Below are 16,208 nucleotides of genomic sequence, written 5' to 3' on the forward strand. Positions count from 1 at the left end.
AGTAAGCAGCTTGCAGAATGCTTGCCATGTGTGTTATGTCTAGAGCTGCATCTCAAGTTAATAGAATTCTGAGTATTCTGTAGGATGCTAAAGTAGCAGGTAACATTTCTTGTGCTTCCTCCTCAAGCATGGACAAAATAAATTAAAAAGGAAAATAAATAACCAAAGTAAAACAGTCTGATCCACCTTCACTGTGATGCAATGAAAAGATCCATCCCTGTTCAGATGCATCACTGTATTCTGCTTGTTTTGTTTTTAAACTAATAGTGATTTCTCTGCTTTGAACTACTGGTCTAATTTGTAGTCAAAACACCGTACACAAACTTAATTACTTTCAAATGAACAACGCAAATTAATAACAATTTGTACAATAGTGTCACTACTTTCTCTTCTCATAGGCAGTGTTACCTGTGCAAGACAGGCCAAATGTAACAAACCTTCAAACATTGATTTCCTGATCTATGTCCATTCTTACATTTTAAACTTCCTAAACAGCCGTGCAAGTGAAAGCAAAAGCTCTCCCTGCTGGGATGTTATGCAGACAGGTGGGATGCACACGGAACAGATCCATTTTATTGGCGCTATGTTACCATGAGAACTCTGAAGCCAGCATAGAGCAATCTGAAATAAAGGCCCTGTTTGAAACTGCAAATAAACTGCAAAAGCTTCCATTCCAACTGAAATGCCTTTGTACTTGCTTCCAAAGGAGGAATTACTAAATTGAACAGTAGTGTAATATGCTTAGATTAAGAGAGAACAAGCTCTTAAAGCTCCAGGTAGAGCTCAGAAATGTAACTTATATTTCTTTAAAACTAGGGAAAAGCACTCCTGCAAATGATGATGCCTTATTAGTTCACCATTTCTCAGTCTAATTCGACCTGATAAAACTCACAAACTTCAGAACTTGATGGCTTTTCTCTGGCATTACAGAAAGCTATCAATACTAAAACGAGTAATCACAAGAAATACGACCAGCCCCCCCCGCTGTCTAGAAGGAAAAAGAGCTTAGTGGATCCCTTTTCAGAGCTTGTGACAGTAAGCATTGTGTTTCACCACAAGTACTCAAAGGGCAGATTTTGGTCCACTAATCAAGTTTTGATCTTAGAAGAACTGTAGCAATAAGGTTACAGACTAGTATTACTTCTTCCACAGGGAATTCAAAAGAGAACCCAGTCAAATAGGGGCTCCTTGTTTTCCAGACAGAAAAAAAACCAAAACAGTATAACTAACACCTCAGCATTATGGAAGGAGGCATTCTCCACCCTTGCCCAACTCATCCATGTAAGATATGAGAACGCATACTATCCTTCATGATTTCTCTGATGAAAAGTGAGGAGTTGAGCGATCTCTTCAGTATAATTTAGTCAAACCTACTCCCTCTTCTCTCAATTTGAGACAAAAGCCACTAAGGGCATATTGAGCCAAAACCAGGCAATTCAGGTTTAGTAGGTATGAAAATACTTGGAACAGTATTTCAAAACTTCCTCCCCACCCCCCTGTGAAAAAGTATATGGAACAAAAGAAAGAAAAAAACCCAAACAACCCTAAACCAAGTCTCCCAACAGACTAAGAGATGTACAAAGCAATACTGGCATTTTCTGCAGAATCTGATTGGACTTTGCAAAATTCAGTATCAGCCCATGTGTGACAGCACACAACATTTAATGCAGTAGTACCAGCAATTTAGTAGTTCAGGGTTCATTCTATATAAGACCAGTGAAATCTTCACATTCTTCTATTCCTGAAAGTCTTAAATATCTGTTTTCCTCAATCTTATGGCACAAGTAATTCTTGCAGGATTCTTACAAGTGAGAACATTAATTTAGCAACTGGACACGATCAGTGACATGTATAGAAAGTCTATTATAAAAGCCAAAATATAGAAGACTTATCTTCATGATATGCAATGTACAAACAAGGAAGTGACTGTGAATAAAGTTTTTAGCTCTCTCAAATTTAAGACTATTCTACTAAAATATTTTAATAACTATCAGGGTAATTCAGCTCAACTCGTCTAAGAAACTGCTTAATGAAACACCAATTTGCATAATCAGCACTGGAAACCCATTCCTAGAACATGATCCGCTATTTTCCACGTTTCATTTTACACTTAATATTTTAGCACCAGGACAAATAAAGCAAGCTTTCTCAATTAACTTCCACACATTGATAGAGTTCAAAGTTGTGAGACTTCCATGCCTCAGAAACCTCGTGTAATCAAAAACAAAACAAGCGTAGATGATCTTGAATCAAAGAGCACATACATGAAATAAAGTGATCAAACCACCAACTGCACGTAATTCCTTCCCTGTAGGTTTGACTAGATTATTAGAAAGATTCCTATTATATAAACCCAAGAACGTACAACTACCACACATGACTGAACAAAGCCTATAGAGGTAAAGTGCTCTGAAAATGCAAATATCATTTACCAAAGGTGAAAAAAATATACCTGGATGACAGAATTTAAACTTCTATAGTTAAAAACAATAACACAGCAATCATACAAATCACATTATTAGACGCTTCATAAATAACTTCTTAGGATACCCATTTATTAGCTTATTGGCATTATAATCAACTGCTATAAAAGAATGTGAGCAAACTTGCACTACTCTGGCAAGTCTCAAAGTACACACCCGCAGATACAATTCTCCATGTTAATTCTTATAAAATACCAGATACCTTCGCACAAACTGTTTTCCAATATTATATTAAATTGAGATGAATTGAAAAGTGAATCTGCTGCAAATAAATAGCTTATAGTTAATGGACTCTGATTTTGCATTGACAGCAGTGCATTAGTAAAGCATTACTCTAAGTACATTTAATCTTCTAATAATTGGAAAATATGCAGAATACCCTACTAGCCTTTGACAGGAAAGTAATGGTATCAAATGCACACGCAGATCACTTGCAGATGTCAGAAGCTACGAGATATAAGCAGCTTAATATATACTCAGCTGGCTTAAAGGGACATGCAGTCCCAGCACACTGGTTTACCTCGTTCTCCACAGAAGACTCCCCGCTCATGTGTGATGTGCCACCTGGTACCTTCTATGGAGTCACATCACAGTACATATGCTATGCACTCCTCATCACAATTTTCATTAGACTGATTTCTACCCCCTGCCAGGATGTGTCCTTATCCCCTTAGCTGCTCAACCATTCACTCAAATTCAGACTACCAAATTTTTTGCCATTCAAGGTAGTGGTGTCCTATGGGGAACACGCATTCTGTCCTAACGCTGCTCCTCCTGCAAGTAAATGGAGTTACGTGCCAATGACAAGACATGTCTAAAACTCAAACAGCAGAATTGTCAAAGACAGCTTAAAGAAGAATTAAATGACAACCTGCCTGCCTACCTCCCTCGGGGGCCTTCCCATAGGACATTAATTTACACAAGAAATATTTCTTAAGGAAGGCTAGTAGAAGTATCCATGCAACAGTCAGTACTTACAGCATATGCACCTATTAAAAAAGCTGCATTTGCTCGTTTCCGCTGGTCAAAACTGGTATAGTAAACTATCTTCTTTCTTGACAGACTGAAATACTGTTAAAAAGAAAAAAAGAAGATTAATAATCAGACAGTACATTCCAACACTAACATTAAATAAGAGTTTCTTAAAATTAAAGGAGAAAATGTTACTAACACCACGGACAATCTTCTAACATCACAGATAAAAGTACAGGGAAAGAGTTGCTGTTCCAGAGCAAATATATTAGTTTTGCTGTGCAAAAATATCCTATAAAATGCATTTCAATCAAAACTGTCAATATAAAATGTCTCCTTTTTTCCCCCTAATGTAACTATTTGAACAACAGCTTAAGGATGCTGTTGAAAGGCACTGTAACTGTTAGACTGCCATGTGTTAAAAGCCTTCAGTACAAAGCTCTAAGGAGAAGAACTATTTCTTACTTCATTAATTTCTACTCTAATTACATGTTGCAACACTATCACAGCTTTTTTCCAGGTAGTTTTCTGTGGTACAATAACTGAGAAACATATCAACCACGCTTCACCCCTAAATATTTTTATAACTCGTGCAACATTTTTACATAGGCTGCTCCGAAAGTAATGCCTCCTATTTATTTCAACAGGAATAACAGAGCGCAATAACACTAGCTGATAGAGCAAATTCTCAGCTACAAAATATTGTTCTTTATCATAGTCTCCACCACTAGCCGATTCACACAGAGCTGATTGAGACACTCTTCACATTATGGCGTTACAGTGGTACAAAATGTAACAGAATACTGTTTGGAAAGTTCACCCTTACTGCCATACCACTGACATCCACCCCTGATGTTGTGGGTCAGCACAATGAAATAATAAAGCGTTACTTTCAGAGCAGCCCTTATAGGAACTGCTTCTACTCCAGCGCTACTGTCACCCAAGTTCAGTACTTGAATTCCTACTCTGCAGTTTAAGTTTACTTTCTTTTCCTGACCCTTGGCACAGATGACACTTGGGAGCAGGAGATAAAGTAACCATAGGATTGTATTTTAGTTACTTAATTATTACCACTGTATCTCACTTACAGAAAAAGCTCACCTTATTCTTAGAACTAATTTTAGGAACTCCTTTAACAGCAGAATCAAATTTTGCACCTCCAAAACACACACAGCAGAAATCCAGGAGAAAACTGCTGTGTGCACCACAGTGAGGTACTTACTTCCACCCCCAGAGAAACAATGTCTTCCAGAGCAACTCTTAGCAACACATTACAAGCTGATCTCTATTCCATAGGCACATAGAGAACTAATGCAAGTGAATGCATCTAAATAAGACTACAGTTGCTAAGAGGGATGATTACTATTGACTGGAAGAGGTCATGTCTTGAGATCAATGGCAACATCTCTCCGTGTACACAAACACACAGAGCATAAGTAGTTATTTAATTAGCGAAGCTTTCAGTTTTAACTAAAACTTGTCAAAATTTAAAGGTTCCTCCTTTCTTCCCCCTCTTCACTTTTTTACTTTTAGTGTTCTCTGACTGCAGTTCCACCCCTGACGCGTGGGTGGGATAACATCTCGGTGGTTACGTAACAGTGACAGAACTTCAATTATAACTTGTTGACTGCTGCTTATTTTACAGTGAAGTTCTTTGTAACAGTTTACAGTTCACCTGAAATACTACTTCATTTTACAGAGCAGACTTCTTTGTCATACAGATATATTACGTCAGTCCAGCTCTGAAATGTCTTTGTATTAGAGATGCAAAGAGTGATAGCCTTAATACAATGTAAGTAGAATAAATAAATACAGTAAGTAGAGCATTATCACTGCTTCAGTTTCAAAAAGGCAAGTGCTTAATGTTAATGAGCTACACAATTATGTGATCTATTTATTTATTTATTATTTTTAATTCTGAATAAAGCTTCAACACAGAACAGAAAACTAACGCAAGTTACTGGATTATAGCATAGCAAGCAAAGGAAAATTGCATCGGGATGCACTCAGCCTCTATTTTTGTTTACGCACTAGTTAGTGAAAATCAAACTCCATGGCAAATGTTGCTGAACTGACCTACTGCATGCAGGAATATTTCTATTCATGCTAACACAAATTCTTCACTCAGTACTTTAGGTAGTGAGGTTAACCCAGCCAAATGATAATAGGAATACACCGACATTTCGACCAAATTTTATGAGGTAAGTCTGCTTCCAGCCAGGTTTAATTGCGAGCATTAAGGACACTTGGTTTTAAGGTTATGTTTTGTGGAATTTGTCTTTTCTTTTGTTTGCTTGTTTGTTTTGTTTTTAAGTGAAGAGATTTCTACAGAACCCCACCTGAACGTGGAGATCATTTCCTTCCATACCGCACAACTCAGGAGCATCACAAATGTTTCAAAAGAGACTCTCACTGGGAGATCTCTTGAATAGCTACAGTTAAAGATGATATAGTAATATTGCTGCAACTCACTCCTTATTTTTTTTAGACATTAAAACACATGCACTATGAAATACCAAATGTATCTTTATCAATAAGAAAATTCCAGTAGAACACAAAAATGCAATAAAGCAGTACCTGTCAAGATATTTCTCAAAGGAATTCACTCAGACTTTTTTAATAAAAGCAGAAGTTATAAGAGAAGTGTGGTAGGTTTTGTTTCAGGCAATAAAACTAATTCATTGGTGTATGAAAGGATTCCAGAACATAATTTCTTCCACTTTAAAATTACTTTAATTTTATAATAAATGTCGGTTCTTGAAGATCCCAAGAGAGATTTACTTGCATTGTTCTAGAAGAAACTGCTGTAATGTGTTTAATAAAGTCAGATCCATACAAATGCTGCTAAAATAAACACACAAACGTACTCACATAAATAACAGTGAATACAACGCTTGTAGACTAGCCATGGAAAATCACGTATTAAAAAGAAGTACATGCAGTCTGCCTCAAGACCACAGCTGTCCTAAAGCAATGATCACAACACAGTCAGCACATCAGAAGTGTCAGTCCCACTGTTCAAAGGCCTGCCAGAATCTTCCCTTACCGCTTTTCCATCTTTGGTAAACCCAGTCATTTCTCTAGGAAAATCTCCCTCTCCGATGATGCCTGCTTCTTCATTTATCAAGTTTGCATGAGGTTATAGACGCTCAGAACACAGTGCTTTAAATCATTTTATGAAACCAGACTTTTTTTTTTTTAATGAAAAAATTATTTTCATAACTTAATTGGAAACTCTTGACTAAGCAATTACAAACAGAATTCAAAGAACCACTAGGAAGACGCATTGCCAAGCACTTTTTCTTGCTGTCATCTAAGCTCGTCAGTATCATCTCCATAGCAATCACAAACATAACAAGGTCAGTAAGGTTTTCCAGTAGAACACAGCTTCAGTGCTTTACTTTCAACAACATCAACAAATGATATTTGAATAAACGCTTCAGTTCTTTAGAACAAAACTATTCTCAGCTTTTAAAGTCAGTCAGCATAAAGATACAATAGTTTATAATGTCGGTCTGTCATGCAGTACGTCACAAAATCAGGCATTTCTCCCTCCTCTCTGCCTCCCCAAAAAGGAAAGGTGGGAGCAGAACACTGCCTCCTCCATGCTCCATCCCTCTACCAAAACAGAAATAGATGCAGTTGACTTGAAGAGGAAGTTTGTGGGATTTTGTTTGTATTTTAAAATGAGATCCTATAGTCACATTTCTCCTGCTTCCAATTACAGAAATGTTAACAAAAGCCTTCCAAATCATGAAATTTCTTTTAAAATACCATATCCACGCAAAAATTGTCACACCCAGTGTGTATTTTCTGTTCCACGATTCTTGCAAAGGCTTTTCATTAGCAAAGCACACTCAGCGAACTTGACTAGTGAAGCTAAGCAGAAGTCTTTAGCAGTTGCACCTACAGCACACATCAGATGCATGTTTCAGCCTGTGGATGAAGCCCTTTCAATCCTGCTTACCCACTGAACATAGTATTTAAATTAAGATAGAGTTTAGTACATATTTCACATATTAGGGAAGCAAAGTTTACGTTAGCAGTTACTGGCCTATCTCAAAGGCAGTGCTAATCAGGCAAACTGGAATCTATTCGCACCACGGTTTCTGTGCTACTCAGGTGGTATTCCAAGCTCTAGCTGTTGGAATTCACATATTTTCCACTGGTTGCACTATCAGATCACCCTTCTCTATTGTGTTTCAGTAGTTAATTTTAAACTTATTTGGAATGAACCTCTGGGAACAGTAATGGACAGCACCTCCTTAAATCTCAAGCAGATCAGCTGGTCTCTGTCCTGTTCCTGACCACCTGCACTCCACACCCCATACGAGAAGTAAAAAACTAAATAAGAAGTAAAAAAAACCCAAAACTATTATGAATGTGAAACCACCCTTTAGTTCCTCACCTGCTAAGCAACAATGATGGTATAGCTTTTCTTTTTTTCATTCTTCAGAGGTAAAAGAATTCAGAGCAAAGAAGAACCTTAAGCTTAGTGGCAATTATCTATAGTTAGCAAGTACTTGATAATCACTATCAACATGGAAAACAGGTTTTATCTGAGTTCGAAAGCACAAGAATATATAATTGAAAATTCTATATTGAAAGCACAAGAGTATTTTTAAAACAAAGCTTACCTTTAATTTCTTATTAAGTTTACAGCAATATCTGTATAACATGGCCAAATTCAAAGGTCCAAAATCTGCATAGAAACTTAGAGAAAAGAAAAAAGTTATTAATGCAAAACAGCTATGTAAATATCAACATGCACACTGTCAATTGCTAAAGCTGCAAAACAATAAACTATGGGGAATGCTGAGTAAGAAGTATGTACAGTGTACCACATGAACCCTTTATTTCAGCTGCTGCAGTAACTGAAATTTAAGCCTACTGGATTTATTTATTTAAAATCTCATCTTCTATTAATCCAGAGACTACGTACCACAGACATACACACCTTACACAGAATGCTTTACCGCTTCCTGTTTTATCCCCCTCTGTCCTCTTGTTTCTAAGCAAAGTTCTAAGGAGTTTATCATTTATTTCATGTTTCTCATTGCTCCCATTCCTCTCTTCTAGATTTTCCTTAAACATTCACATACCCCTTGAGGCAGCAATTGCTGCCAGTTGGATAAAAGAGAGCAGCAATAGTCCATACAGGAGAATTACTGCAACAACAACAACAAAGTAGGGATTCACAATGCTCTCTCTCACCAAACCTAAAGCTTATTACCTCATGATCACCCCTTTCATACACATGTTCTCTCAAACAAAAACATAAAAAAAAACAAAGTCCAGTGAAGAAGAGTGAGTTGTATTGGCCCAACTGCTGCCTGGAAGGAGCACTCTGCCTGCCACACAGACAAAATGTCAATATCATCTACTTTACAGCCACCACATAATAGCACAGATGCGTTCATCCCTGGCAGCACAAAACATCATGACAATGTTTAAATACAGTAGCTCATTAGCTGGGTCAAAGACTAAGCTGTCCAACTGGATGCTATTTGTCAGTTCAAGCCATTGACTTCAATGACACAATGTTGCGATGCATGTATTAATAGTTTCAACTTTTTCCACTCCGTCTTTAAACTGAATTAAGCTTGAATGTTCTTTCCAAACGGGGCTAAGTGAAACAAGCCTTTCATAGTTCTCCAATTGGAAGGGTCCTCTGACAAACAGCACGAGGCTCTGCACTGAGGTCAGTGAACTACACAACTCTTCGATTTATATCCTTAAAACTGAATACATCTGACATGTTTAAACATAAGAGCTTAATCTTATCCACGCCCATTACTTATAGAGCAACAGGCCGTTTTTGTCCTTGAATTCAAGTCACTTAATCCTGAGCCAGTCAGCGGATTTGCTTAAGAACAGAATTTTGAGAGCTACATATAAGTGGAAGATGGGAAATCGGGAGGTGAAAATAAGCAATGAAGAGCAGCAGCACACCCAGCCAGCCTCTAAACTAAGAATCTGACCTAGCAAAAGTTTAAGGCAGAAATTGAAAAACAAAAACCCCACACACAAAGAAATGCAATCTGGTTACATCATTTGGTCGCCGTTAACCAATATTCATTCGTCTACAATTCCTTCATAGATAATAGATTTTCATTATATCCAGAAGTTCTTGTAAACATTTGTACAGTGCACAGAATCAGCACATCTCTGAAACCAAAGCCATTTAAGAGACAGTCATTTGCAACGGGGGTGGGAACCAGATTTGAGGAACAGGAGGCAAGCATGGTATTAATATACACTTAATTATATTTTGTTTTAATCAAATACTTAGATGATAGCTAAGATTATTCTTCCCTTTCAACCCACAGAAGCTTGCAATCTTTATGCTTCTCCAGCTTCACAGCAGCAAAACCCCTGAATCCACTACATGGAAGTGGATATTTAAATATTCTACTTCAGAAATACCATCATAATGCTACCTGGGAGCAGAAGCTTAGGTTTCTGCTTAGAATCAACTCCTCAAACCACCCTTCACATCAGCTCTCACAGCCTACCTGTAATTGCAGATATTGGCTTGTTTGTATCACAGAAACGCCCACCTACCTCGATAAGCCAGCCCCAGATGAGTTCATTAATTTACTCTTTCATGCAATTACTTTATTCCAGGGAATAAAAATGCTAAATAGATATAGTCTAAAGACTACATAGTCTTCAGGACAGAAACTCCAGATGTTTCTGATGTAGTTCCGTGCAATGCCACATGAAGGCGCCATGAGTCAAATCAAGCCATGGGCACCTCTCTGAATGAAGATAGCTTCACATAAATAACTAGTATTTCAATTCATTTGACCCTAGCACAGCAGTAAATGATAAATGGCTTTAATATCTGGAAGTAATGGACGGAGCCCAATTATGGGCAGTGAAGGAATAACATACACAGGCAGTCTCTGAAATTAATCAATGACATTCATATTATGACCACAACCAACAAATGTATGGCTAAGGCACTAAGTTATCTTTCACAAACGGAACTACTTTTACTTCGGCCCAGAAATCTGAAGCTGTACATAAACTTTCCCCCACAGACAGAGGTACTAATGTAGTAGTTTTATACTGCCATTCCCTCATAAATTTTGTGATACAGCAAGAGAAACACAGATGAGAGGATAGGAGGCTCCTATTTTCAGATTTATTTCAAGATTATTTTCTTCATGATAGACCAGCATAAGTTTAGAGCTACTGCTACACTGCCTATGATGGTACGTACACATTCCACATCCAGTAATAGGTATTTACAGCAGCAGCTTGAACACGGTTCAAACCCTAATTACCATACTGGAAAACAAGATAGAACAGATCCACCAAGTCAGTTCTAACCATGCACAAATGCTCAAAGATGATGTTACTTGCATGGCAGCTTATTCGATGTTTGAGTTAGCAATATTAAAACAAGAGTGAAGTATAGCTATTGCAGTCTCTTTCTGGAGCACATACACAAGAATTGGAATGCAACTACACTTCTCTACAGGAAGCTTGCTTTGTTAGAGACTAACAACCTATATAAAAGCCTCTTTAGCACAAAACAGAAGCATCCCCAGTTTGCTGTTACGTGAGCCAAGAGATTAACCATAAGAACTGCAGAAAGCAGCTGAAATGCAGTTCCCTAAATACAAAGCTAAACTAATTTGTAAACATGTTACAAAGACCCGGTTTCTTGCTTAGGTTACTGTTAAAAATTCTAAATTAGAATGAGAAGAAAAATATTCTCCACCTGCTTTTCTCTCCCCACTTCCTAGGCTGGATCACAGGAACATTCAGATGTCAGCTCCATGGGCTCTCAATCCAAGTACTAAGCAATACAAGAACCAGCCACTGCAGAAATGGTCAATGGCTACGACAGGTAAACACTTCAAACCGTAAGTTGAATCACCACAAATTTCCCAGACAAAAGACACAAAAGATCAATTCACGTATTCACTACAAAATCTTACCTACCTGGTCTGCTTTCTCCCACCCCTGCATCCCAAAGCACATCTCGCCTTCCCAATTCTTACGCATGAGAATGAAGTCAGGATGCCCAACAGAATTAGCTGCTGCTCTAGTCCCACCGATTCCTGTCACATAGAAACTTCTGAGAGCTTTCTTACCTACCTGGGCCAAAACACATTCCCCCACACTTCCCACTGCTTTGAGATTGCACCCTTCTGAATGACAAAGATAGAGCAAACATAACACTAGAAGCGATATCGCTCCACTGCTTGCACCTGGAGATAAGAACAACACTGAAGATGTGCATTACACAAAATATCAGGTACTCACTCCATTTCCCCTCAGATGTTCCAAAACTCCAGAATCCCATCTATTCAAAATCCAAGAATAAATCACAGCTCCAAGTTACCTACACTTAAATAGCTACCTCATATGCAAGCATTTCTCAAACAATACTTATAGATGTCAAGAACAAAGTATCTGCAAAGAAATTCTTCCATAGAGTTTGCCTGCAGAAGAATCTTAAGACTGTTAGAAACATACTTTCTACAGAAAATAAAGGTCATCTTAAGAATGACCCGTTTCCTTGTAAAAGGTTTTCTGTTTCAAGCTATATAACTGTCCAGTAGGAAACTGGAACCTAGAAAACAGATTATTCCAGTACACATTTACTGCAAACAAGAAATCCTCAATGCCTTTGTAATTTGCTTTCATCTTCTCCATGCACATCACAGAATAGTTGATGTTGAAAGGCATGTCTAGAGGTCACCTGGTACAAGCTCAAGCACAAATACTCAGGATCACATCCAGCCAGTTCTGGAACATCTCTGCTCAGGGAAACTCTACCTGGACAACCTGTGCCTCATCACCTACACAGTAAAAGTGCTTTCTGACGTTCACGCAGTATCTTGTGCTCCAATTTGTACACAGTCTCATCTTGGTGCTGAGTATCACCAAGGAGCCTGGCTCCATCCTCTTTGCATCCTCAATGATAGAGTTTAACTTGAAACTAATCCAGGCTAAACAATCCCAGCTCTCTTAGTCTCTACTCATAAGCAAAGGTGATCAAGTCTCTCCATCAACTCGGTGAAGAAGACGCAAAAGTGCATATAAAATTTATTACAATTAGTACTGGAGAGAACATCTCAAATGGTGAGGTGCAGAGCTTCAGGAGGTTCAAATAAGATTATGCCAGTAGTTATATTCGAAGCAGAAGATGATACTCTCAGTTCTCAGATCTCCTGACTTCACTTGTAGTGACTTTAAAAACAATTATTTTAAGATGAAAAAGAAAAAAGCTACAGTACTGTTACACCCAACTATTATGGATGGCTGTTAATAAAACTGATAATTATGAAGATGCATTATTTCCCCTATGTTCACATTCATACTGATAAAAGCCGGGAGTTTCTTAGACGTGACGTGGTTTTGTCACTGTTTTTATGGACTTTAACTCACTAAGTGATCTTGGTCATTTGATAGTGAAGCTCAACTCTCCAAAAGCTGGAAGTAAACAAGGAACTCCCTGTTCTCTGTGTGAAGCGACAGCTCTGTTTGCTATAACATGGCTAAGGTTTTCTTTTCCTTTCAACTGATAGAAGCCACAAAAGGATGGTGAAGTTCAGGTTTCTTATGCAAGTACCATTATTGGATAACCATAGGAAAGCAGTATTTTACACTGATCAAATAAACAAGGGAACCCTTACTCATATCACTGGAAAGAGAAGCTGCATTGCATATGTGTATGCAGAGAAGAAAACATATCCTACAAGTCAAAGTCCAAAGAATACTCGTTAAATGAAGTCATAGCATTAAGTTTTATTGCATTTATGCTTGAACTCAAAAAAATATAGCTAACATTAAGACTGGAACAATGGCCTGAAGGTTGTACTGTAAAACAAAACATAGGATGCACAGGGAATGTCACACTATTTACTTTTGCTGCTGCTTGTTAAGTTTCAGATAATATCTGCAAAAGCTGTTTATAAAAAAAACAAACAAAACCACCTGAAGTTACAAGTGACCAAGTAAGAAAGAAACAGTTGATGAGAACTGTCATTACCATTTACCAAAAGGATGATACTCCCAGTTTTAACCAACTTTTAATTTTGCTTGAAGAATTTACACAACAATGGAAAAGTTGTTAGAAATCATTTTGATGAATAAATGTGACAGTCAAGTTAACCAGTCAAGTGTAATATTCCCAACCCAGATCCATTTACTGAAAGGTAAAGCATGAAAGACACTATTCTTAGAGAAGAAAAAGCTTCTTATTATTGCCTAACTCACTAATTGAGATCGTGCCAAGGCAAGGCTTGTCTATTTGCCAAATGACAGTCCTCATCAAGCTGGATTATTTCTCATTAACTCAGTTTTCCTGAAGCAATAGTTACCTGCAATACACTACTCTGCAAGTCTGCATTCTCCTGTAGGTTGCACTGCAGGCTTCCTCAGGAGGGACCTCAGAGAAAGACTGACAAAATCTTACGGAAACAGAAACAACTGGGTGGGGAGGGGGGAGGGGAAGCTATAAGAAGTCAGAGTTGCACAAATTCATTCTAAATTCAAACAGGAAATTTGCATGCCATCTCTTCTCTACAGCAATAGGTCCCAGGTTACACTGCAGCATACGCAACTGAAACTGCGACCGTTCTACTAGCAAGCTCCCAACCAGATCGCATTTGATATGTTCCAAAGCAAACTAAAGTCCTTTCCTTCTCATTTTTCAAAGTAACAACGTTTAAAGAAGTTGATGAATTTGTTAAAACAGTTGACAACTTCAAGTTAAAATCAAAGGCTAAACTACTCCAGATTACATAATCACTTTCTGGATATAACCGGGTGATAGATCATGCAATGCACTACAAGAACAAGCACTCAGACTAAAACTTCCAGATCTATCAAATTTAACATTAGAGTACTTCTCTTTATCAGAGCATACTGTTAATGTACACTATTCCTTATGTATCATCAAGAGTGAGAAGAGAAAACGAATGAAGTGCAACAGGAAGGAGATTGAGTACTATGTGATCCACTAATATGCTCTCTATAATCAGACCAACAACCCCATACTCACATTCACGAGCTTTTTAAACCATGTACTGCCTCAAAGAAAGCAAACTGACCCCACTATAATCAGCTAAATTAATTCCTGCATCACTTCACAGTTTGAATTATCACTAAAGATAGAACAGCCCAAAGAAAAGCAGCTTAGTTCCACACACAACAAAGTACCTTTGTCTACTTGCTGTGTGATACGTCTTAACAAAACTAAGGCAATACATAGTGGTGTTGCATAGTTATTTAGGTATCACACAGGTGCTGAGAGTTTTGTGCCCACACAGACATCTCCTATCCTCCTCCTCTCAAACAACTAAACTAGTTCAATTACGGAGCAGAATCAGCCAAGAAATTTTGATGAGGAAGAACAGCACAGGTAGGTCATCTTGCATGAAGCCTCTAGAAAACGCTGTTCTGGGGTACAACACTCCAAAGTTTACGTTCAAATTCCATTTCAGTATCAAAATAATACTCCCAATCACTTTCTCAGAGAGGCCACATTTTTGAGACAGCTGTCAGGAGCCCCAACTTGGTGTTGGAAGTTAAGTTCTACTATGACTTAGAGACAAACCCAGGTGTCAGGGCCTATTTTTTGCTGTGCAGCCTGCTTAGTACAGCAGACAAACATTTAGGTCACTGAGAAGCACAAATGGAACCCATAATAAGTAGAATCTGCATTTTTCCTAAGCACTACCTGACTTGTATTTCATTTCTCTTTTCACTGCTATCTTTTCAATATTCACACATTTAATGCAGTAACCCTGTCGGCATCTGCTTTTACTTCCCTGAGAATACAAGCTCTTGTAGAGATGGGAGCGAAAGGAAAAAGAAGAAAAAATGTTGACATGGTTTTACTATCAAATATTGCATACACTGATAGAGACGAACACCATGCTGCAAATATCAACGGAGAAGTTAGCACTGCTTATCCGGAAGAGCTAGGTTATTACACAGGATACACATAACGCAGCCTGGCAACTGTCACTTAGTTTCTACTACATATTATGTTTTACTGTTTTGAGAATACAACAGGATGAGTACCGTTACTATATCAGAAATAGGGTACCTTTAGAAACTGTCCCAGTAGATTACAAGCTGTTGACTCAAAGTATACCACAAGTTACATGCTTAAAGCCTTCTATTATCTTCTAGGGCATATTTAAGAAAGAAAAGACTTCTTTATCATGTTTATCTGGTATTATGTTACATCCTGGAGCATGGTTAACCGATATGTGGATTAAGGAGTACATCTACTGAATTTGCTGCAATGATTGTTACAAGAAAACACCCCCAACCCAAACAGGAAATAACAAAAGTCAAGAGATCTGAGAAAGGATCACCAAGAGCTCGACTAGAAATTAGACAGCTGAAGACGATGAAGATTCAAATGCTTGTTTTAAAAAACAAACACAAATTACACAAGCTAGAACTGTAAGCTCTGTGTAGAAGATAAGCTACAGACTGAGAAAAACTGCTTTTTGCCTTCACGGAAGCAGCGCTGAAGTCACATGCATAGGATGTAGTTGATATTCTTTAGCCCACGGGGAAGAAAAAAAAGGAGTTATGTTTTACATAAGAGGATTTCCTTTTGTCCCACTAGAAATACCACATAGTGCAAACCCTCCGTCAAGTGGCAGACTGGGCAGGAACAGCTCTCTGGGAACATAAACTAGTGCAATGACTTTGTAACTACAGCACAGAGCTATTTATTTGTTTTGTGTACACATCTCATGTTTCTTTGTA

General features: G+C 37.9%; 1 protein-coding gene across 4 annotated transcripts in view; it reads right to left on the minus strand.

Moving 5' to 3' along the window:
• The window catches only part of CDC14A (cell division cycle 14A), a 46,733-nt gene that overhangs the window by 29,425 nt on the left and 1,100 nt on the right, over positions 1 to 16,208 (minus strand). For all 4 annotated transcript variants that reach the window (XM_072342795.1, XM_072342798.1, XM_072342796.1 and 1 more), the window contains exons 3-4: positions 8,093 to 8,168; positions 3,462 to 3,554 (exon numbers count right to left, since the gene is read on the minus strand). In XM_072342795.1, coding sequence (XP_072198896.1) covers positions 3,462 to 3,554; positions 8,093 to 8,168 — 169 coding nt within the window. The remainder of the gene's footprint in view (positions 1 to 3,461; positions 3,555 to 8,092; positions 8,169 to 16,208) is intronic.

Source organism: Excalfactoria chinensis, chromosome 8 (assembly GCF_039878825.1).
Source record: "Excalfactoria chinensis isolate bCotChi1 chromosome 8, bCotChi1.hap2, whole genome shotgun sequence".
Lineage (NCBI taxonomy): Eukaryota > Metazoa > Chordata > Aves > Galliformes > Phasianidae > Excalfactoria > Excalfactoria chinensis.